Here is a 23,516-nt window from a genome sequence, read left to right on the forward strand (position 1 = left end):
TTCTCTGTGATCTGGGGGTTGTGCCTCATACTCCCTGCAGGAGTCCCCCACAGTGGCTTGAACATCTGTGCCTTCATCCCACCTCTGGTGCTGGAATGCCTTCCTGGCAGGTCTCACAGTGAGCACATTTCATTCAGGGGCTGGTTTCCTGCTGAGGTGATGTCACTGATGCTGAGTAAGGATGGCATGAATCCTAGCTCCAGCTCTTCTCACTGGAGCAAACAGGTCAAGCTTTTCTCCAGGGTCAGAATTCTCATCAAAACCCTTTCCACATATATGCCCTATGGGAATCTGCCTAGATTGTTTCTGCCTAGCTTAGATACCCATTCATCAACTCAAAAAAACCCTAATTCTATGTCCTTTAGGTACTCCATTACAATGGAGTCCTAGTGGCCTTAATTATTCCTGATGGACTGGCAAGGTCAGAATGCCTCTCTGTCTTGGGAGTATCCTCTGCAGTGGATCCCAAAAGAACCATATAGTCTAGGTTTTCTTCCAGTGCCTGAAGTATCTTATGGCCCTATATCATCAAATGGTGGAAAGATGACTCTGTGATCTTGCTGTGACACTGGCCCAGCCCACAGACATTTTAACAGGAGTAAAAGTGCTCCACAGAATATAAAATGGCTGCTGCTTCTCTACATGGGAGCAGAATATAGAGAAGAAAGGTTGATTGCAGGAACGAGGTGCCATGGGACAGAAATAGCACTAAAAGGTCTTGGCAGCATTTACCTGCTCAACGACTGCAGGTTTCTTTGAGAGGAAAGATCAAAGTTTTCTATCCAAATAATGTTTTGAATTTGAATGCCTGCATTGAAATCAGTATTTGTAAATCTATAGTAGCTTTGTTATCCAAATGCAAAACTTTTTACTCATCACCCATGTGTTTAATGATCCATGTGACATGCATGGGTGGTTTTTAGTTTATTTTTGAAAAGGATGGATGGATTTTTGTTTTCCAAAGGCCAGCTTGGGGAATAGCTCAGCAGTCCGTCCTCTACTGAGAGAGCATGGTGATGTCTGGTTAACTTCTGGTGCAGGGGGTTTCACAACCTCCTAGATAGTATTTTCCAGCTCTGGCTTATGCAGAGAAAGTTTTTGCAACATCTGCTCTTGGTCTTTTCTCCTGTCTTCTTTTCTTTCCTGGAAATTAAGTTGGTTAGATCTTATCTCTGTCCTTCCAGCAGTGTAATCACTGTCTCCCTTAACAGCAACCTCTCGTGTACTGCAACTGCACTGTCATGTCTTGCCCTATTTCCAGCCTTCTCCTCTGGACTCAATAAACCTAGTTCCCTGCTTTCTTCCCAGAGGTTGTTTTGCAAACATCTTATCGCTGCAGATGTGTTCCCACACCCAGCCTGCACCAGACTGGCTGTTAGCTGTTCCCTGTCCTGTGCCAGTGGTGGCTTCTTGCTTCTCCCTGGCCGTGTTGTGCTCCACCCCCTTCCCTGTTCCCAGTGGCTTCCCACGGTGGGGTTGGCCAGGATTCCTGAGTGGGTGTAGGGGGCCCTGCTGGGCCAGGTGCTGGGAGCAGGTGCCAGGCCCCCAGGCCCTATCAAGCACAGGAACCGGTATGTGCAGCTCACTCCTTGTGCATCCCAGTCCTGCCAGGAAACCAGAGTCCCTGTGGGGCTTTGGGGCTTTGTTCTCAATTCCCAGGTTTAGGAATGTCATCAGCTCTCTCCTCATGGGCTCCCAGATCATAACATCAGAGAATGGTTTGGGTTGGAAGGGACATTAAAGGCTCATCTCATTCCAACCTCCTGTCATGGGCAGGGACACCTTCCACTAGCCCAGGTTGCTCAGAGCCCCATCCAACCTAGCTTTGAACAGTTCCAGAGATGGGGCAGCCACAGATTCTGTGCCTTCTACCCTCACCACCCTAACAGTAAAGAATTTCTTCCTCATACTTAATCTAAACCTAGCCTCTGTCAGTGTGTGCGGAGGGGGGCATATGTGGCCTGAAGTTTAGAGTCCGACTAGCTGAGGGCGAAAGGCGAAATAGGGGAGAACAATACATAAATTGGGGGAATAATACAAGAAACTTAACAACACACTACAACAAGTGTGAAGCCATTCCCACTCATCCTGTCACTCCAGGCTCTTGTCAATTGTCTCCATCTTGTCTCCTGTGTATATTGAAAGGCCACATAAGGTCTCCCTGGACCCTTCTCCAGGCTGAACAACCCCAACTATCTAGGCCTGTCCTCATAGGAGAAGTTAATTAATTTCTGATTGATTTTTGATAATCTGGTTTAGAGACTCTCCTAGGGGGAGGAGGTTCCCATCTTCTAAGGAATGTGAGCATTTCAGGAGCTCCTGAGGAGGAATGGCTGCCAAAGAACAGGTGTAAAACATCTCCTTCATTTTAGGAGCACCAGCTTCCAGGATCACTTGGAGTTATGTAGCCTCCTTGTATCAGCTATGTAGTGAAATAATTATCTTATATATATTATTATATATATATTATATAATCCTTCCAGTCTAAAGAGCACAAACTGCCTGGACAGGATACCACTTAAAATGCTTAAGAGCATGGACAAGGCAGGTTCTCCCTGCTGATCCTCCCATGGGGATGCCAGTAAGAATTCTCTGCTGCACCTAACCACTGATCCCTGGCTACAGGAGCATTGCTCCCTGTTTAGAGGAACATTGATTCCTGGATATAGGAACCTCCTCATCTCTGATTCCTTTACATGCTTGTATTTGATTGAAATAAGACAGTTGGTTCCTAATGGGCAGCTGACAGTGGGATAAAAAAAGCTGTATTTCCTTCAAAAACTAGAGGAAAAAACCATCCCCAAGCCTGTCAAAACTACACCATGAAATTCATCCCCAAATCTGAAAATATGTATTAAAATCAAAGAGAGCTTCTGAACTGTGTTTGATTTTGAAACTTCTTGGGAGAAATGGACACTATTAGGTGATGAATCATCTGACCTGTTTCAGGTGTCTACCTTAGGAATAGGTGAATCATGCCCTAGAAAGGCTGCTTCAGTATTTGACAAAGGGGCTTTCCTTGTTTTGTTTGATGATCTATTCTCAATTTGTTATTACTTATAATATTTTACCATTTTTTAATACTCAGTTAATCTTTGCTCAGGACAAGGATGGGCTGATAATATATCTTTCTCTGAGAACTGTGGTTTCAAAAAATCAGCAGTTTCACTACTGTGATTTTGTAGTTCGTCTTCTGGAAGGGATGTGTGGAATAGAAACAGTGAAGTCATAAGACCAGAGAAGACAGAAGCCCAGAGGGGAAAAAGATGAGCAAGTCATAATCTGAAACAACACAGTCAGGAAATGCAGATTGTGGGGTTTGTCTAAAAAGCTTGTTGGTTCAGTTAGAGGAAAAGAGAATTTGTATATGTATAGCTGTAGTTTTGCTAACTGTATATGAAAAAGGCAGATTAATTTATTGCACACACTATCCAATGTCATTATATTACATATTATAAAATACCAGGATAAGCAGCTTTACAGAAAAGGGCCTGTGTATGGAAAGTGGTAGAATAATTAATTTTTTTTCTTACATCCAGTGATTCAGCTTTTTAAAGTTGCTGAGACAACTCTAACCCTTCAATATAGCTAAGAAACACCTGCAGATGGGACCTCACTTAAGGGACGGTCCACTAATGTAAAGATTAACTCAGTGGGATGTAGACTTGAGCTCTAATTAATGTTCCTGTGGTTGTCTCCCAACCCTGGACCAGGTTTAAAGATTCTTCATCACAGATATTTTATTTTCTCTGTTGTATTTGCTTTCCCCTTCCCCTGAGCCTTTGTCAAGAGCAACTAATGAGCTGCAGTCAGTGTCCTTTTTCATGTATAGGCTCTTATGAAACTTGTATTTTAAAATAGAAATGTGTTCATAAACTTTATGTACGAAAAGGGTGATAGACTGAGGGATAAAAGTAATTTCATTGGGCAGAAGTTAATTTACAGTAGATGAACATGCTGTTATTCAAAGTAAACAGCATCCAAGCTATTCATGGAATGGCATTTGTCTTCAGTAAATATTTTACGTAATACATCCAAGTTATTCATGGAATGGAATTCATTTTTCATAGAAGTTTTATGTAATGCTGACCACTTGGGACTCCCAGGAATTAAAGATTTAATAACAACAGGGTCTCTCAACTTATTTTCCATTATTTTGATCTCAGAGCTACAAAAGGGGTTGTAATGTGAGGGATTCCATTTTTTTTTTAAATTCCAAGACCCCTGAACATTTCCAGTCAACTGCTATACATCAAGGTGTATTAATAAACCTTTGCTTTCCTTTGTGACTTCTCACAAATCACTCAGTATTTGTCTTAATGCCTTCCTCCAAAAAGTCAGCAGCTTGTACATTGGGAATTTGCGATGTGTCTGTGATGACTTCAGTTTTGGGAGGTATGGGATGCTATTTTAAAGCAAAACATAACTGGGGGGGCTTTCTCTGTTGCAGGTACTCATGACAAATTCCCCTGCAAGCTCAGACAATAATCCTTGGGAAAACTGAGTGTCAGTATCCTGGTTATGGAGCCATTGGGCCATTTATGGACAACCTTTGCTGGAGGTGGGTGTGGGCTGCTACAAACTTCAGCCAGGAGGAGCAGGAGATACTTTGCCTACTGAGTCATGACACTAAATGTGCTTTTTACAATTATTAATAGTGAAATTCAGTGGAAGAATGAATCAGATCATTGGTATTTAGTCTGAACCAGAGTTGTGAAACTTCAGGTGACTGTGCAGGAGGAAGGTTGCCATGATGGATGTCCATCATCCATGGAAAACACGTCCTTGTGCTTACACCTCTCCTTGTATTTCTTTTTGCTTATGTAAAAAACCTGTAGGTATAATCACCTGAAAGATTAAAAGGCTTTTAAAAATTTCCTAAATGAAATTGCTGCTTGTCATCCCTGGATGCAATTCTGAGATAAAAAAGGTGCCAGTATTTGCACAGCTTTGTAGAAATTCCTAGGATAACCCCAAAATAAGCGGTGGTTTTGTCCACATTTTCAGAGTGCTGCTGCAGTCATGATCATCATCAAGAAAGGAAAACACACAAATGGACCATGCAAACTAAGATGGTTTTTGGTTGGACTTTATGACCTTAAAGGTACTTTAGTAGTTTTGTTCTGAGTAGTTTTGTTTGACCTCATTGCAGCCTTCCAGCATCTGAAGGGAGCCTATGGAAAACATGGAGGGAGACTATTTAAAAGGGCCTGGAGTGACAGGACAAGGGGAAATGGCTTCACACTGACAGAGAGGAGTTTAGGTTGGATATTGGGAAGAAATTCTTCCCTGTGAGGGTTGTGAGGCCCTGCACAGGTTTCCCAGAGAAGCTGTGGCTGCCCCATCCCTGGAACTATTCAAGGCCAGGCTGGATGGGGCTCTGAGCAACCTGGGCTAGTGGAAGGTGTCCCTGTCCATGGCAGGGAGGTTGGAACCAGATGACCTTTAAAGGTTCCTTCCAACCTAAACCATTCTATTCTGTGAATCCTTTCTACACTTCTGCCTTTGGATGGAAGAATGTCTTCATGGAACAACATCCCCACCATTCCCTGCCCACAGCAGCAGTTGGTCAGGCACCAAGGAGCATGTAATATGCCTCAGTAAATTATTTTAATTGACTAAATAAATTTTTTTGCTTCTGAATAAATGGCTAAATTTTTAATTATACTTTCCATCTTTGTGTCAGAATCACTGTCTATTGGTAGTGGCCAGTATTTAGCATGTGTCTCAGGCATGGTTTTTGACCACTATGTTTATTTTGCACACTTCTGGGTAGCTGCTTTTGGCTGGTGTCCTGGCAAATTTTGGTCTCTGCAGGACTTGACCTTTAAATGTACAGGCTGGCTAAACTACAACAGGAAAAGAAGAGGAACCCTGGCTGCTTTGCCTGCCAGCAGACTTGTTCAGGCTCCCTGCATTCAGCTTGCCTTGATTCATGCAGAAAGGGGCAGCTATATCAGGCAAAGGGCCGTTTCCTTTCTGAGAGTTGGGAAGTTCCCTAGGCTTTGTTTCTTACATAAGAAGTAAGACAGGGAGCTGTAGAGAAGTTTAAATAACTGCTGCCAGGCATTAGAACAATCATTCATGATTGTGGTTTCCCACTTGGTATCAGTGATGATTAAACTCAGCTAAGCCTCTCCTCTGCTTCCCTCAAACATTTTCCTTCTGTTACACTGATACAGCTGTTTGTGTGTCCATATAGTGAATTGGATCAGGAACTGATCCAGCTAAAAATAACCAAGAGTAGACTGGGAAACCATTACTTTTCAGCCAATGAAATTTCAATCTGCATCCCTCTAACAGCTGCACACAGAGCTGCACTGACACCACGAGCAGAGCTCAGGAGGAAGTGACCACAAGTACACACAGAAGAGGAGATGAGGCTTTTGGAAGAAAATAAGGTGGAACCAGAGCTCCAATGGGATAAGCAGAGTAGTACAAACCTGGCAGCTCCACTCCTTAGACGTACTTAGCAAGAGATGAGCACAGATTCCAGCTGTGTAACGTCCACTTGGAAAAGATGCTGAAATCGAACCTCTTCTGAGGATACTCTTTGTGTGCAAAAAAGGGCACATTTCTGTTTAATGCCTTTGTTCTGCTTTCTCTTAACTCCCTGCTGCTCCCACCAGGCTGCTGTTTGATGGCATAGATTGTATGGTGGCATTACCAACTTGAGGAATCCTGAGATGTTCGTTATCACCCACCCAAGACTGCAATTTTCCCTCACTTGTGCCAGTCTTGCTGTTTGTGGAGCTGTGCTGAACACTGGATCAGGGAAGCAATCCAAATTAAAAATAACCCAGTGGCATGGCTGGCGATGGCATGAGCTTTAGCCATCCAGGATAATCTGCAGTCACAAATCAGCAGGAGCTGCCTGCCCTTTCAGATGTCATGAAAGCCCAGCCTCAGAGATACCTATTTAATACAAGGAATATGAACCTTTAAGCCAGTGAAGGAGCCTGGGGAATGAGAAGGCAGGAATCTTTTGCCCATGTTCATAAGGGACACAAGAGCAAACCTTGCTGTGCCCAGATGGCAGCACAGAATATCTTCACACAGGCTTTGCTTTAGCAGTCCTTCACATGATGCTTTTGGAACAAAAGTTAATACAGTGTGTGCCATTCCACCGATGGATGTTCTTTATTCTGTGGGTTAGGGAGAAAGCTACGTGGATTTTTAAGGGTACTGCAAATATGGGCACTGTGCCATCACCAAGAAAGGGAATAAAAGAGCCTTCTTCACAGACAGCTTCATGGTACAGAGTGAAGTAACAATTTGTGGATGCATTCCAGAAGAGGATGTATTCCTTTTCTCTGCCCCAGAGAAATAATGCCTCTGCTGTGATGCACCAGCACTAATATTCATGATCACACCAGCAGTGACATTACTGTCACCTAATGACAGACTTGGAGGAAGCATCTGTAATTAGTCATTCTCTCTTGTATTCTGAGCCATGTCTGGTTTTCTTCTGGCATCTCTCTTCAGTTCATGGTTCATGCCTCCTAGGTTGAGTATTTTTACGAACCAGTCATTTATTTCCTTTTTCCTCCCCTCCTGCTTCCAACTTGGCACTTCATCTCTGCTATCCCCAGGAATGTTCCTGCTGGGAGGTGACTGACTTGAGCACTGATGGCGAAGGTGGTGAATTCAGAGACTCAGAACCTGAGGAGTTTCAAGATCTTCTCAGGTTACATTTCTAGAGAAAGGAATTCACTTTCTCTCTACATGCATTCATGGCTATGGTCAAAACAAGGTGAAAAATGGAGGAGAAACCTACAATCACATTGGCAGCTGCATCCCAAATTAGCCAAAGGAAAGGCTAATTTTTTTTTTCAAGTGCCTGAAGCTTAGGGCAAGATGTGGCTGCCCTGAGGCAAACCCTGAGTGCTTTCACAGTAACACCTGTCCTCAAGACAGCCCTGACAGGTAACATCAAGGCTGACCATGCCAGGGAACCTGGATTCAAGGGTCCAGACCAAATACCATCATGTTTTATCATCTTCTTTCACTCTCTAAAAATATGAGGAGCTGTGTTCATTGATCTTAATTCTTCCTTCTCTAGACACAGGAAAAGTGTTCTGTTTCAGCCCCTTGATCCCTGCATTCTATTGCTGCTTCCCTTTTCCCAATAATTGTTAAAATACTTTTTTTTTTTCAGTAAAGCATTTTGTGGTTCCTGTTTCACCCTATGTTCACATAAAGGCTTGGTCATATGTCCAAAAAATTGAGAAGATGCCTGAAATCTCTCTAATGTGTACTATATGTAAACTCTGTTTTTCCTGTTTTGTTTGGTATTTCTGCCTGGAGGCATCAGGAGAAATCTAAAGGTCATCTGTTAAAGAACTCAGGCAAGACAAGAAAGCAGTTGACCAGCAAAGAAGGACCTTAAGCACAACAGCCAGATGCAAAGCTGTGGGAAGAAGCTTCCCAGTTCTTGTACTGGAAAAGATCTGCTAAGGCTGGGAAAAGGGACATGGAAGGATACATACAGGCCTGTCAAAAGCTCTGCCATCTGTAAAAGCAGGGGCATGTTCTGTGTGCTTGGAGGTGCTCTGGGGAAAGCAGGACAAGGCAGCCCTTTTGTGAGGGGAGACGCTGACAGAACAGGGACGGACACAGAGAAGTTTCCTTCTGTGGTTCTGTGCTTGAAGATGGGAAAGTACAAACATCTCAGCCACACAAACAACTCAGGCAGGCAGAGTTCAGCAGCATTGTGGGGAAGGTCAGCTGGAGGGAGAGACAGAGCAGAAAATGTCACAAGGCAACACATGAACAGCAGGGCAAATGTAAAAGCTCTGGAAAGCAAAAAGAAGCAAGTCCAGGTATGAGGGATCAATGGGGGATCTGGAAAGTTGTGACCCTTCTTCCATGCAGCTGTTATCACCCCCAAATTACATTTTGCCATCAGCTTCAGGAAGTCCAACCCTTCCCCAGTCTTCCTAGTTGTTCACCTACTCTCCATTCCTCCCATGTGATGGCCTGGTTCAGCCATTCACCACTGCAATGGCAAAATGTTTCAGGGCGCCTAGACTTTGGGTCTGTTGCCTCTTCTGGCCTCCCTTTGCTAAATCTTCTGAAATTTTCTTTAGTTCCTTTTTTTTCCAGAGATGGGGGCTCCTGGTGTGTCTCGGCCTATTCAGACCAGTGTTGCTGAAGGAAAGCCTGAAGAAAAAGTCTCCTGTGCATGCAGGACACTTTTGTTTGATATATCTCAAAAACTGTTTTAGAGAATAGGCATAAAATACTTCTAAAAATTTACTGAACACACAAAACCACACCTCTTGTCCAAGATCAAAAGAAATCTGTTTTTCCAGTCACAATGAAGCAAAATACGTGTAAAAAGCTGTATTTTATCACTATTACATGTATTTTTTTTACTAGCAGTGTACTGGAAAACTGGATCCCATAGAACCCAAGTGGCACTGAGGTTCTTCTACCAGCAGGATGGTGTGTGGCTACAGATAAAAAAAGATAAACCACTTTCCCTTATAAAGGAAAGGTGAGCATTGAGTGCCCTCCTCTGGCTTTTCAGATTCTTTCAGAAATGTGAGAAAATTAGGACCAATTCCAAGAATGTCCCTCAACTCCAGATTCTTGGGCTGAGAAACTGATGGGAAACTCACTCTGGGGAGAAAGAAAAATAAAGAAAGCAAGCAAGAAAGAAAGAAAGAAAAGAGAGGGAAGGGAATGATAAAAAGAAGGGAAGAGAAAGAGAGAGGGAGAGAGTCAGGATAACAACACCAGGGTGACAGATTTTATTTCAGAGACGTCATTCATCCATTTGTCTCTCTCAGGTATTTCTCAAGTGCCACAGTCCCACTGCAGGATCTGAGCACTGTTAGCACAACAGAAATTTGCAGTATTCTACATCCCACAGCTAGCAGGAGCATTTGGGCACCAGCTGGTGACCACAGGTCTGGCATGGAGTGTGCTAGGGATGCTCTGTTGGAATTAGAGTAGCTTGGCTTTTTCCAGCCTCCCACTGGTCCAGAGGTAGGAGCCTGGCTGGTAGAGAAGCCAGTGAGGTAACTGCTGTCAAAGTGAACCTTCTGGTTCTTTCCTTGTTGCACATCCCCAGTATGTTCTGAATTTGTCTTGTGAGTTTATGTTGCCCACAAAGGGATCATGTCCCAGGAAGAAGAAGAACATACCCTCTAACTTCTGCAGCAGCAAGGGTTTCAGATTCTCCTCTCAAGCTACATAGCCACAGAAAATAAAGCGCAAACAGGCCAGGGGAAATCAATTATTTCAGCCAAGTGACACTGAAGAGGCAAAACTAACAGTGGCTGTGGAAAGGAACTCCAGTTATGTCCTTAGACTGGTGAGCAATCCCATCCTAGCTGCTAGGGAACAGCTGTGAACCGTAAGGCCACTTCCATCTGGCATAGTTCAAAATAAATTAATATAGATCTTAGAAATAAATCCATGTCAATCCTTTTAATTTATAGAGCATTGCTAAGTATACACAGTGCTTCACAAAATAGGGGGAAAGGAAAATAAATGCCCTGAGGGTTGATGTGAAGGGGCAGACACCTATCACAAGGAAGCTTGAGAAAACATCTGCACCTTGGCCATGTGGCAAATGGCATCTGATTCTGGTACCAGGGAAAGAGGATGGCAGGGCTTTGGGATGCAGAACTATCCCCTGGAACCCCCTGCACAATTCCAGTCCATGCTGGGGGTGTGTTGGGACTGAAAAGCACAGTGTGAGGTAAGGCCATCACCATGCCCAGCTGTCTGGAATCCAGGCAATCTGGTGTGGTCACACGCTTGTACCCCCACCTTGTACCTTAGACCTGGACCAGGAGCTGCACCTTGGCTCACACCCAGACCACACCCAGGGATGCTGCCAGCACCCTTGCCCCTCTGGTGTGACATAAGGAGAAGTTGTGACTGAAGCCCTTCCTGCAGTGGCAGCATCTAAAAGGCTTCTTCCCCAGTGGGTGAGGGCAGAGCTGTCACTCAAGCAGGTCTCACCCCTTGGCTTGCTGCTGCCCTGCAGCATCCCTGTTCCTCTGAATCCTTTCTGGGACCAAGTCTCCTGCAGAAGGGACATATTCCCGTCACAGCTTGGAAGAGAAGCTGCCCTCATGAGAAAGTGCCCACAGAGCTCCCCAGCCCATCTTGCTGGAGACCAGGCTTTCCTTAAAGCTCCAGTTGACTTCACCTCCTCCCTGGGCAGCCTGTTCTAGTGCCTCATCACCCTTTCAGTGAAGAAATCCTCCCTGATGTCCAACCTGAACCTCCCTTGGTGCAGCTTGAGGCCATTTCCTCTAGTTTTGTCCTTTGTTACCTGGGAGCAGGGCCCAACCTCCACTCAGCTGCTCCCTCCTGTTAGAGCCTGAGCAGAGCCAGAAGGCCCCTCTGAGCCTCCTTTTCTCCAGGCTGAGCTTCCCCAGCTCCCTCAGCCACTCCTCATCAGATTTGTGCTCCAGACCCTTCCCCATCTCGGTTCCCTTCCCCGGACATGCTCCAGCCCCTCAATGTCCATCTCACAGTGAAGGGCTCAGGACTGGAGACAGGATTTGAGGTGTGATTTCACCAGTGCCCAGTACAGGGCTGTCCTGCAGCCCCTCTTCTGGTAGGCAGCCTTCAGAAGCTCCTTTGCACTGCCACATTTTTCTGCTGTCTCACCTGACACTCCCTGGCATCTCTTTATATCACAATTGTCTCTGATTGGGCCATCACAATTCTTCGTTCCACCTCCAGAAAAAAGAGAAGGCCCTGGAGAGACTTTACTGGAGTCTTTCAATATAAATAGTTTCCACCTTTCATGTAGGCTCCCTTCAGGTATAGCACAGGGTAAATCTTACCTGTCTTTTCAGAATTTGCCAATGTTTTAAGAACCCTCTGGCTTTTCAGGTGGGGCATTTTGCACTTATCCCATCGCTTCATTGGGTTTTATTCTGCCAGCCAGCCCTGGCAAGACTGCGATGGATGTCTGCCTGCATTTGAGTGCAATGCAGTTTCCTTGAGTACCCAGTTGGTGGCAGATTTGGAGTATATAAAATCCATCCTTTCAACCTGTTTTGCAATGGAACCATTTTTTTTCTACATGGACTAAAGATGAAATTGTTACTCTTTCTTTCCTCTGACAACATTTAAATGGCTTCCATTTAAAATGGTAAATCTCTGCTTTCCAGTATAATTAGTCTCTAAATCCAAGTTATCTTCTATCTGCTTTTCTTATTCAATTTCTGCTAAATCAAAATTTATTGACTAGACTTGTTGGGGAAGGGCTATTTTTGACTTTGTTTGAAGTAACTAATTAAGTGTTATTGATTTAAAGCATCTGTGTGTGGATTTAATTCCTGTGTCTGCTGTATGATGCAAAATATCCACAGTATTTATTAAGGTTTCAATAGAATTTGGGGGGGTACCAGCACATTAACTAACATGGGGCTTTCAGAGGGAGGGTGGGCACAGAGGATGCCTATGATAGCTTGATTTCTCGCTTTCATACATGCCAAGGAACTTCTTGGGTTTAGTTCTTTCTTCAAACCCAGCAGCTAAGCTGTGACTACTGTACAAATTTTCCTGGATGACAAATGCAGGGTGAATATTTTGAGGTTCTTTGGGTTTGTGCAGGGTTCCCTGGTTTTTGCTCCTGTGGGCATCCCAGCAGTACCACTGGAGGTTTTGTTGTGCTGGTACTCACCATGGCTTTTGAAGTCTTTTCCTGAGTCTGTGCTTCCCATGATAGATTCTCCATTCCTGTAAGTGTAGTCTACCATCACAGAAAATTAAATCCTCTGCCTCTGAAAAAGTCACTTCATTATCCTTCCTTGAAAAACAAGAAAATCCTCAAAACCAGGGAGCCTGCCAAAGTGCAAAATGCATCTACAATGTACTACCCAAATCAAAATGCATGGAGTAAAAATAAACATGGTAAATTAAGATTTAATCCCAATCTTAGACCCCTTTAATGCTTTTCTAATTGTTTGTTCATCCTGATTTTTCATGTGTTTCCAGGAAGCATTCATTCCAATAGCTATACTATGTGTAACCATGCTTTATGCAATTCCTTCATTTCCTTGGGAATATGGTGGGCTCTCTTTTGTCCTGGAGATTTTGGAAAGCTGAAATTTGGGCCATATTCAATGACAAAAAGGCAAAACCATGCAATAAATCATGCTAGAGTTTATTCTCTATAAAAGTGCTTCCCATTTGAGGGAATTGCATTAATGCTGCTCTAGGCTGAAGAAACTGTTTGTGATAGGAAAGACCATTGCACTGCAGCTGCCTCTGCCCAGTTCAAGGTCCCTAAGAAGCTGCTGTTGTATAAATAAAATACAGTTGTAGATCCCCATCTGCTGGGTTTTTCACATATTGCTGCTAAAATTAGACTGAACTGCTGAATTTGAGAGGAAGAAGTTTGGCCATAACTCCTGCTTGTTAAGGAAAGGAAGAACCGTATATAATATTCAAGCTGATGAATTTGTTATCTTCTGCTGACCATGCCATTGAGATCTTGGGCACATTCCCGATAGCTCTACTGAGATGTAAAAGCAACCACTTTGGCCAGGGTTGGAAGATCATCTAGATCCTGCCATAGGATCCTCATCAAGGAAGACAAGCTGCAACACAGCCACGCCTCTGTTCTCTGTTTAAGCTCTGTGTAAGTGAAGGCCAAATGTGCAGCTCCTTCCCTTGCTGGTGTTTCAACTTTTACAATTCGGCTCAATTTTTCAGAGAGATTAACAAGAGAAGAATATGATGAATTAGAACCAAGGTTGCCTAAAGAAACAGTATCCACTCTCTGAGTTGGAATCCCTACACAACTAACTTGACAAAGTGCTTGTTACACAAGGACCTGTTTATTAAAACTGACTGAGGATTTGAAAGATGAAGCATCTCAAATTACCACAAAAGGTACCCCATATACAGATACTGAATTTTATGAAATTAGGAAAAGGGAACTGAAAAGGGAATATAGCTGGGAATATGCTGAGTTTATCTGGAACTGCGTGTTGCATTACCATCCATAGTACATTATCCTCCATAGAGGAGGCATGAGCTAAGATGAACTAAGTGATCAAGCTGGAGAATTATTTCAGTCTATGCAACCAAGAGCCTGGTTTAATAGATCAGAACCTGGATCATGGGTTACTACCCTGCTAAAGCCTTTAGGGCTTACAGGCCAGAGAAAATGGTTAGCACGAGTTGGAATTGCAATTGTCACTGGAGTTGTATTTTTAAATATTTGCATTAGCCTAGTTAAGTGCATGATAACATGCTTATTTATCTTTGGCATTTTCTACTTTTCTATTTTTTCCCTTCCTTTCCTCCTTCATGAAGAAAAAATATAGGTGAATAATTGCTTTGGACCTCAACATTTAATCTCATTTCTGTTTGAATGATCACTTTTGCGTGTGTTGAGAACCTAACTCCTTTCAACAGCTGTGGATTCAGGCAAAACTTGTGGTTTTTCCCAGTAGAGTACCAGAAAATCCCAAAACTGATGCAGAGTGGAGGTGTCTTCCCCATCATCACTAATAAATGATCACTTTCAGCCCTAAAAATTCTGCACTGAAGACCTTTGTAACTTTTAGAATCTAATTAATTAATGTCTTATATGCAACCACATCACAAAAACCACAATGTAACTTAGCTGAAGTTTACATTATCCTTATTTTACAGGATTAAGAAATCAGGATCCAATCCAGATTAACAAGGCTAAAAACCTTTAAGGACTGCTGGGCCACCAGCCACATCAATCTTTAAATTTATGGATCCACGTTATGACCTCCTAAATGTCATCCAGGATTAATATTTCACACTGGCTGTCTCTTTTTCCAGAGTTATCTTGCCATAATAGTGTGATTAAGGTGTAATATGGGATTATATGTTAGTTCTTTTTAAAATTATTCTAGCTGTTGACCTCCACACAGCTAACAGCTTCAGAAACTTCCACTCACAACAGAAACACCTCAATTACCTGCCTGAGTGCATAATTTCTTCAGATGCACTTTAATCTGCAAACTTTTTCAAAATTCTCTCCTGCTACCAGCTTAGTAACAACTTCATGAGTTATTTTATTTTTCTCTGATGAGAAGAAAATGCTTCTGAAGACTGACAGGTTAAAAGCAAAATTGGGCAAATTAGTGCCAGTTTTACAGATCTGGAATTCCAGCTGCTTCTCAAAAAACTACCTTCAATTTCCTGTATTTTCAGATCATTATTTCTTATACTTGTACCAATCCATTGTTGTTATCATTATTATTATTATTATTATTATTATTATTATTATTCTTCAAAGAGAAGGAAATGGAGCCAGGACATCTCCAGATTTGTGATGAGCAGAGAAAGGGAAAACCCAGACAAAAGCTGCCAGGACCAACAGCTCTGGCTGCCCTTAGATTCCCAGGGGTCACATCTATGTAGTATTTTAGGAAGGACAAAAATTCACCAAAGATTCATTTCTAACAGGAGTGGAACATTTAAATAATGAACACCATAAACCCAACTGAAATATAAACTTCAACCACAGATTTCATGAGGGAATTCTTCTTTATGCAGAATGACACTAAACATCAAAAAAAGTTATGAACAGTACTCCTGAGTTTCCAGGATACTGAAATGTTCAACTGATGGAAATTACAGCTCAAAGATACCAAAACAAGATCACATTGAAGGGATGTCCTTTAAGACCTCTTCATTTGGTTTAAATTAATATCTTGATGAATTAAGACTAATCCAGAATCCCACACAGTAGAAACAAGTGTGTGAATTTCACAGTCTGTAGTCACACAGCAGAAGTGACAGACCTGGCCGCACAGTTTTAGCTTTGGGACAGAATGTGACATTCTGCCAACAAGAAGACAACTTGTTAAGAGAACTAGTGTTTCCCATTCCTAAAATCTAAACCTTATTTTATTAATTACTAGGAGTGCATCCTTTTAATAAGGTAATATAAAAAATAAAACTACAAACCACAAAACCAATCATGCACAAACACAGCATCAGTTCAAGAGATAAGACTTTCTGGCAAAGGTACAAGCTCAAAGTTTTTTATCCCAGTTCAAGGGTAAAGGAGCTTTTTTTTTACACTTTTGAAGCTTAAAGGTTCTGAGACTGCCCCAAGTCTGTCACTGATGAAACAAGATAGACCAGGTGAACATGTCTTAAAACTCTGCACTTTCCAGCCCTGACAGACCCAATGTCAGAGTCCTACAGGGGAAAAAAAAAAGAAAAGAAAAAGAATTGTTTCCTCTGCTGTTTTCACAGGATGATGCACCTAAGCCTCTCAGTCTTCATTATTTACCCCACTCCTACACTAATTAATACATAACAGCCAAAACCACATAAAAATCCAAATACAATATGACAAAGTAAACCCTGGCTCAACTGAGTTTACTTTTGAACTAACGAACAAGTTAAACCAATAAACCAATTTGGCTTCTCCTCATGAACTCTTGGTAAGAAAGGTAGACCTGAAAGATGGTATTTTGTTCAGGGCTTTTTGGTTTGTGTTTACAGTTAAGAGCTTTTTTGGGTGATGGTGGGGGGGTTGTTTGTTTTACACAAAAAGCAGAAAGTACTTTTTTCTATTTTGAGCAGTAGTGCTGGCCTGAAAATCAGCTAAGTCAAGGACACCTAATATAAAGACTTCCTAAAGGTAGGAAGCTTTTGCAAACAGATGTCGGGAACAGGGGTGCTGTTAAACTGAACATCTTCACATAAGCATCTTGCTTCCCTCTATATAAATCATACTTAACAGGAGATACTTATATCATCCCTGAGGACTTTATCATTAGATAGTTTCAACTCATTAGGAGAGGTACAATTGCCCAGGTACATGCTGAAAGACATACCAGGTAAAAAATACACTCAAGTTTAATGAATTATCTTGTATACGAATGTTGCACTTCAGTGCATCCCAGTGATAAGAATCTCTTGAGCTGCCACAACAAAGGTCATTCCTGGCCAAAATCCCTGCAGGCTCCAGGGCAGGGATTTGATCAACTGCTGCTTGTTGATGCATCTGAGTGTACAATCAGTATCTTCACAGGTACAACAACTGCAACACCACAACCCAGAGGTCACCTGCCCCGAGTGACAGAACGGTTGAGAAGAGTCACAGATGTTTACACTGGACACGTTCACAGCACATTGCTGAGCAAGCTGCAGAAGCCACAGGGTTTTGAGCTGGGAGCTGAGGTGAAGGCAGAGCTCCAGAGACAGATAAAAAGGACAAGGCACTGGCACCTTCACAGGAGAGGAGACTGCTGGGATTAAGAAGAGGGCAAGAAATGGATGCTGCAGCAGCTGCCTGCTGTCCTAGCAGGAGTCCTAAGCTATAAACATTGGAATTCAGGAGAGCGTTGCCTGGTAGCAGTATATTCAGTTGCTTCTGAATTTCCTGAAGCACCTGCAGCTGACTTCGCTGATTCAGGAGAAGCATATCCATGTTTTCCCTCATTTTCTTCACTGTACAAAGAGAAAGGAATGTCAATGCTATGTTACTAATGTTATGCTACTAATGTTACTGCTATGTAAAAACACAGGCAGTTCAGAAATGTTTTTCTACTTACACTCTTGAGAAACAAGATTCCAGTGATCCATCTCCCCTTCCTCTGCATCGCATCTATGCTCTTCTTTCTGATGCAGAGATGTAAATTCAGATTGATTTGCATCTAAAAGGAAGATACTGCAAGTCAAAAGTTGCAAGGTCTGCATTCCAAACATGGCAGCTCAGCAACAACCCTTCCTCTCATTCACATTTTAAAATTCAAATTTCATTCAAGTCACAGGTGGTCCAAAACCAAAGATTAGGTAGATACAGGGTTGTTTGATTGTTTTTTTTTTTTTGAGGTGGGGGCACAGGGGAAGGAGGAAGCCAAGCTGAAGCAAGGGATCTGCTAAGGAAAGGGGAAATTGAGATTTAGTAAAAAAATATGTTTGTATTTGCATGCTTTCTTTAGAAGCAGATACAGTGTTAGACAAATCTGATACTACTCAGTGTCCAACTGAAAGGGCAAAAATGAAACTTTTCTTCAAGAATATATTATAAACTCATCTGAAGAAAAACCAAGGTTTAGGAGTGTAAGGTTCCATGCCTAGGTTTCTTAGGCCACTCCTCTGTATCTATGGACTGAGAGGCCTCAAACCCTACGTTAAGAATTCAGTTTTGCCATTCTAGCACAAACCTGATTATAACTTGTCCTGGTTCGAGAAGGAAGTGAGTTTTTTTGAGATGTTGTGGTCAAACCAATAGGTGCTCAGATTGGAATACTGGCACCTGGTGTGGCCACTGAGGACATGGATACGCCTCTGAGAACACAGGGGGTTAAAAGCAGAAAAGTCTCAGGGGGAAGCTCTCTTGGCTCTCTTGGGTTCCCTTGGTGAAAGAGGTCAGAGCTCCCCTGCCCAGCTGCAGGGAGGGGAAGCCATGGGCTGGGTGAGGGTAGGGAGGGGGAGAGAGAGAGAGGGAGAGAGAGACGGTGCCTGTGCCACCTTGAAAGTTGATAGCAGGGCCGGCCAAGGAAGAAGGTGCCCAGCAGGCAGTGTGGGAGCTCTGGACAGGCAGAGCCTGAGATTTTTAACCCTTTTCTTGGATGACGGAAACCTTACACATGAGGATCCTCCTGGAGTTGAATGAGAAGAGAGATTGAGATGAGATAAGAGGAAATGAGCCACGAGAGAAGTTGAGAAGAATCTTAGGTGGGAGGGATGATGGAGTGGACTTTGGCTGGACTTTTCTTGTATGGCCATGGACAGAACCATTTTTCCTGTGACACAGAGACTGCACTTAGGGGGAGGCAATGGCTTAGAGCCAAGAGAGTGCAGTGATGTGATGTGAAGGAGTGCGTGAACAGAGGCGATGGGTGAGGAGGGTGCTGGTGCCCTCTGTCTTTAGGGAAGGAGAAGAAGATCTCTGTTCTCGAGACCCCTCGGCCCCAGGGGGTGAATTTGGGGGGGACAGGTGTCCCAAAAGTGAGAGACTGTGCTTGTTTTGGAACTGGGCAAAGCATCCTTAAAAGGGGAACCCTAGAAGCAGCTCTGGTCCATGCACAGTGGTGAGAGCACTGGGCCTGGAAGGAAGATGTCATGATGGCAAATGATCTCTGGGCAGTGCCATGTGTGATATGGAAACACAAGAGGTCTCAACTGTGTTTCCAGGGGAAGCCTATGGCACAAGAGGAACTCCTCTCTCCTTGATGAACTGAGAATTGATTATCTAAAGGCTTGTGATGGACTGAGAATTGATGATCTGAGGGGTGGATGTATTGGAAATTTTGTGGGGGAAGAAGGAATGTGTTTGGAAGGTTTTCATTCTGAGTTCTGTGTGTGTTTCTTTCTATATATAATTGTAGGTTAATGAAGTTTTTTCTTCTTTATTCCTAAGTTGGAGCCTGCTTTGCTCTATTCCTGGTCACATCTCACAGCAGACACCAGGGAGAATATATTTTCATGGGGGCACTGGCACTGCGCCAGCATCAAACCATGACATAACTTCATCATTATTCCCATTGTTAAGGTGAAAGGCTCAGGGTTGATTTTTTTTTAAAGAAACAAACAAACAAAACAAATAAAACAACTCCAAAGAAACCAACAACAAAAACCGAAGAAAAACCTCACACACAACACACCTGCTTCTCATGCAAACACCCACGACAATTCTGTGGGTGTCTAGGCAAGACGCAAGATGAAAACTTAAAATTTTTTTGACCAAGGATAAAGGGACTTCACAAATAAACGTACAACAACAGGAAAAAACACCCCACAACTGCAGTTTTTTTATCCCTGAGTTTAAGGTCACTACTAGAACACAAAATATTGAAAAATCCAGAAAACTCCCTACTTGAAACAATCCACTGTCTGTCAGCCTGTGATGTGCTAAGAATATTCCAGAGGCTTCCCACTGCAGACAACAAGAAACTAGGTTTCAATATCCACATATAACAAAATTTGGCTGCTAGAGATGACCAAGGCACTGCTTACAGCCTTTTGCAAGTCAAAATTCCTTACATCTCCCTAAGCTTAGCATTTTGGTGGCTGAGCTTAGATCTTCGGAAGATCTATGGTAAGACATCAGGCAACATTATGAAGCTGGAGTTAGTGAGATCTTTATTATTAGTGGGATCTGAGAGCTTTGGGGAGTCTAAGGTGCCAGGCAATCTTTGTGGTAACACCTAAATTTCAACTTCAGCTTTTTCAAGTAACTTCCTCAGATGGCAGAGATAAATATTAGAAATGGGGGAAAAAAAGTAACAAAACCAAATCAACAAACCCCCAGCACTCATATTCAGAGCAAAGAGGGAAAACTGTTTAGGAACAAACAGAGCAGAATATTTTATGTATCCTCTGAAATGTTGTGTAACTTGAAATAAAGACAATTCATTTACCTGCTGTGTGTTCACTGGGTCTGTCTCTCAGATGTTGGTATCTGATGAAGTTTGAGCTCACACTGAAGCTATTTCCGTGCTCTGAATGCCTACAGGGCTTCTCCTCTGTGTGGACTCTTTGATGCTGCAGCAGAGCTGTGTTCCCACTGAAGTTCTTTCTGCACATAGTGCAGGAAAATATTTTCTTTTTCAGATGGGTTTTGTGGTGAGCAAGGAGACTCGAGGCACGGCTGAACGTTTTCTCACATTCCTTGCACTTGAAAGGCCTCTCCCCTGTATGGACTCTCTGGTGAACCACCAGGTTGGCCTTCCTGCCAAAGCTCTTCCCACATTCTGCACACACAAACACCTTCTCTCTTGTGTGGATTTGCAAGTGGGTCAGGAGCCTGCAGTTTCCCTTGAAGCCCTTCCCACATTCTGGACACTTGAAGGGTTTCTCTTCACAGTGCAGTGTCTCGCCATCAGCATCAAGGGTGAGCTTCCTAGAGTCTCTTTGCTCATGAGGAGAAACATCACAGGCTGCCCTCCTCTCTGGGCTCTGGGCTTCACGTACCTGAGGCAGCTCCTCTTGCTTAAGGTCTTCAGGGAAGCTTCTCTCCTCCTCATTGTCTCCCAAAACGCAGTCCCCTGATGGAGTAGGAGACCCATCTTAATACTCCTCTTTCCTTGAGGCAGATAGGCTGCTCCTTGTAAAATAACTCAATTTCTCAGGCCTACCTTCAGCTTACACCAGATTCCCTTTTCCCAAAGAGGAACAGAAATTCTAAAGACTGAGACAAGGAGATGGAGAAAAGTGGCAAAGGGAACAAGAGAAAGGTAAGAAATGTTCCTCTTCTCTTCCTTCCTCTCCCCATTTCCTTGTACTTCTTTCCTTCAGGGAATGGCAAAACAAAGACTGCCAAGATGAAGGAAGGAAAGGAACATGCTGAAGCATCTCACCCATCTGAAATATCTACTTTTAGCTATTTGTTCCCACAGACTTAGCTCAAAAGCTTTCCAGCCTGCTAAATTATCATTAACACACTGTTTCAAAGCTGGGCATTTGGGTGGGGATCTTTCAGGACAAAAGAGCCCATGCAACTTTCACTAGCAACAGGGAGATTTAGGTTCTCACTTGTGCTAGTTCATATTTACCAGAAAACAGTTAAATTATGTCTTTTGTAGGCTGGCACACCAGGTTTTCTTCTCTATCACAGCAATAGTTTTAAGTACTATAAAGATACTGTATATTTATGCACCAGAAATCAAAGGGCTCTTTATTGATTAAAAAAATCAGCTAATTCCCAATTACTACTGGGAATTATTCCCAATAACTATTACAATCTCTTTTCATAGCAAAATCTAGCACAACATTTACTTTCCTTGCAATGACAAGCCAAATAAATTGCATTTTGAAGAAACGCACCACAAACATTCAAACATGTCCCTTTCTTTCCTAAAGAGTGCAACCTGTTTATTTCACAAGGGTATATGCACCATCATACACCCCACAGCAAGCTCTATGTATCTTCTCCAGATGGGTAGATCTTAGATGTACAGCTGTTCAGCCCTAACAGAATAATGAGGATCACCTAATAGACAGTTAGTCAAAGTTGATTTTTGCAAGCAACTTCAGGTGTTTACTATTGATTCAAGCAGAAGCTTTTGCAATTGGCATCTCTAAATATAGCATTAAAACAGTACTCACACATTTGACACAAAAAAAGGTTGTTTAGTCCACTAACAAAACCAAATCAGGCTTTCTACATTCAAGATAAAACTCTGCAGGGCAATTTCTATGATACAAAGGAATAAAGTTCTTATATAATGTGTCCTTGAAGAGGCAAAATGCTGTTTACATGGACAGGGCCACCAACATGTTAATAGCACTAATAAAATAAGCAAACTTGCTGAGAGAGGGAGTTCTTTCTCTTATATCAAGGAATTACACCCAAGAAGAGCTTATTCCCAGAGGGATGAAGAAGGTTCTCTCTGGAAGGAGCACTCATTCCTGATGCTACAACCACGAGGCTGACTGTTCCCCAAAGCCTTGCAGGTCCCTGACAGTGACAGGGTACCACAGAACCCTCCATTCTCACATACACCCACAGCTAGGCACTTACACACTTTGTATTCAGCTCCACAACTCCCTTAGATCTGCCTCACCTGTAAGAAACCCTGGAAAAGGGGAGTGTGCTGGCTGCCCATCACTCCTAATGAACTATATTGTCCTATTTTAGAGGAGATGCTGGAAAACTGCAGCAGAAAGAAACCCAGAATGCCACTGCAGCCTTGCCTCAGCCTGGCATGGCATCCCGGGGATGGAATACTGGCACCATGCTTCCCTGCAGGATTTAACTAGCAAGAGTTTACACCTCACCTGGATATTCTGCAGTATCACTCCTCCCGGGGGTCTGGAAAATGGAAAATATGGACTCCATTGCTGGCTCCATCTAGAAGAGGAGAGGACAAGGAGCGTATAACCTTTCCCAGCAGATGGGAGCAGAAGGGGAGGGACAGACGCTGGTACAGCACACTTTGGCACTGCCCGGCCTAGGAGCCGCAAACGTGCCCGAGCCACCGAGCCCCCCGGGACAGCGAGAGCAGCCCTGCACAAAGACCTGAAGCTGGGTGAGCCGTGAGCTTCATCCAGAAACCAGCGTGATAAGGAGCACCTTCCTCCAAACTCAGTCTCCCTGGAAAGCACCAACCAACCCTCACACAAGACCTTCTCACTCACCTCACATCGTGTTTCCTGCCACGCTTTAAATCCCGGCCCGCGGGCGCTTCTCCCCTCCCGCGGCGCCGCTCCGCCCTCTCCCGAGCCCCGGGTCTGCTCTGCTGGGCCCTCGCCTCGCCCCGGCCCCGCTGCTCCCCGGTGCCGCCGGCTCTTCCCGGCACAGCCCAGCGCTCCTGCCCGGGGCTGAGACCCGGCCGGGGGGTCAGTGCCGCTCCCCTCGGCCCGCGGGAGCACCGGGCACTCCTCGGGTTCGCCCTTCGGCATCGCAAGCCCCTGGAAATGCGGCGGGAGCTCTTCCTCCGCTGCCCCGCGCAGTTCCAACCCGGCGCTCCGGCCACGATTGCTTGCTGGGTTCCCCCGCACGGAGCGTCCGCGGGGCTCCGTGGCCCCGCTGGGCACCAGAAGGCTGAGCTGGCAGGGGGTGCAGCTTGGCAAGGTGAGTCACGGAA

The 23,516-nt window shown here is 43.7% G+C and overlaps 1 protein-coding gene across 1 annotated transcript; it reads right to left on the reverse strand.

Moving 5' to 3' along the window:
• Window positions 1–15,384: 15,384 nt before the first annotated feature.
• On the reverse strand, window positions 15,385–23,155 carry LOC135442228 (zinc finger protein 664-like). Its single transcript, XM_064701800.1, has 5 exons — window positions 22,949–23,155; window positions 22,708–22,780; window positions 20,349–20,975; window positions 17,535–17,636; window positions 15,385–17,430 (listed from the first exon to the last, which is right to left on the reverse strand). Exons 2-5 carry the CDS (start codon window positions 22,778–22,780, stop codon window positions 17,078–17,080), a joined length of 1,155 nt encoding a protein of 384 aa, XP_064557870.1. The 5' UTR covers window positions 22,949–23,155; the 3' UTR covers window positions 15,385–17,077.
• Window positions 23,156–23,516: the final 361 nt, after the last annotated feature.

Source organism: Zonotrichia leucophrys, chromosome 1A (assembly GCF_028769735.1).
Source record: "Zonotrichia leucophrys gambelii isolate GWCS_2022_RI chromosome 1A, RI_Zleu_2.0, whole genome shotgun sequence".
Classification (NCBI taxonomy): Eukaryota; Metazoa; Chordata; class Aves; order Passeriformes; family Passerellidae; genus Zonotrichia; species Zonotrichia leucophrys.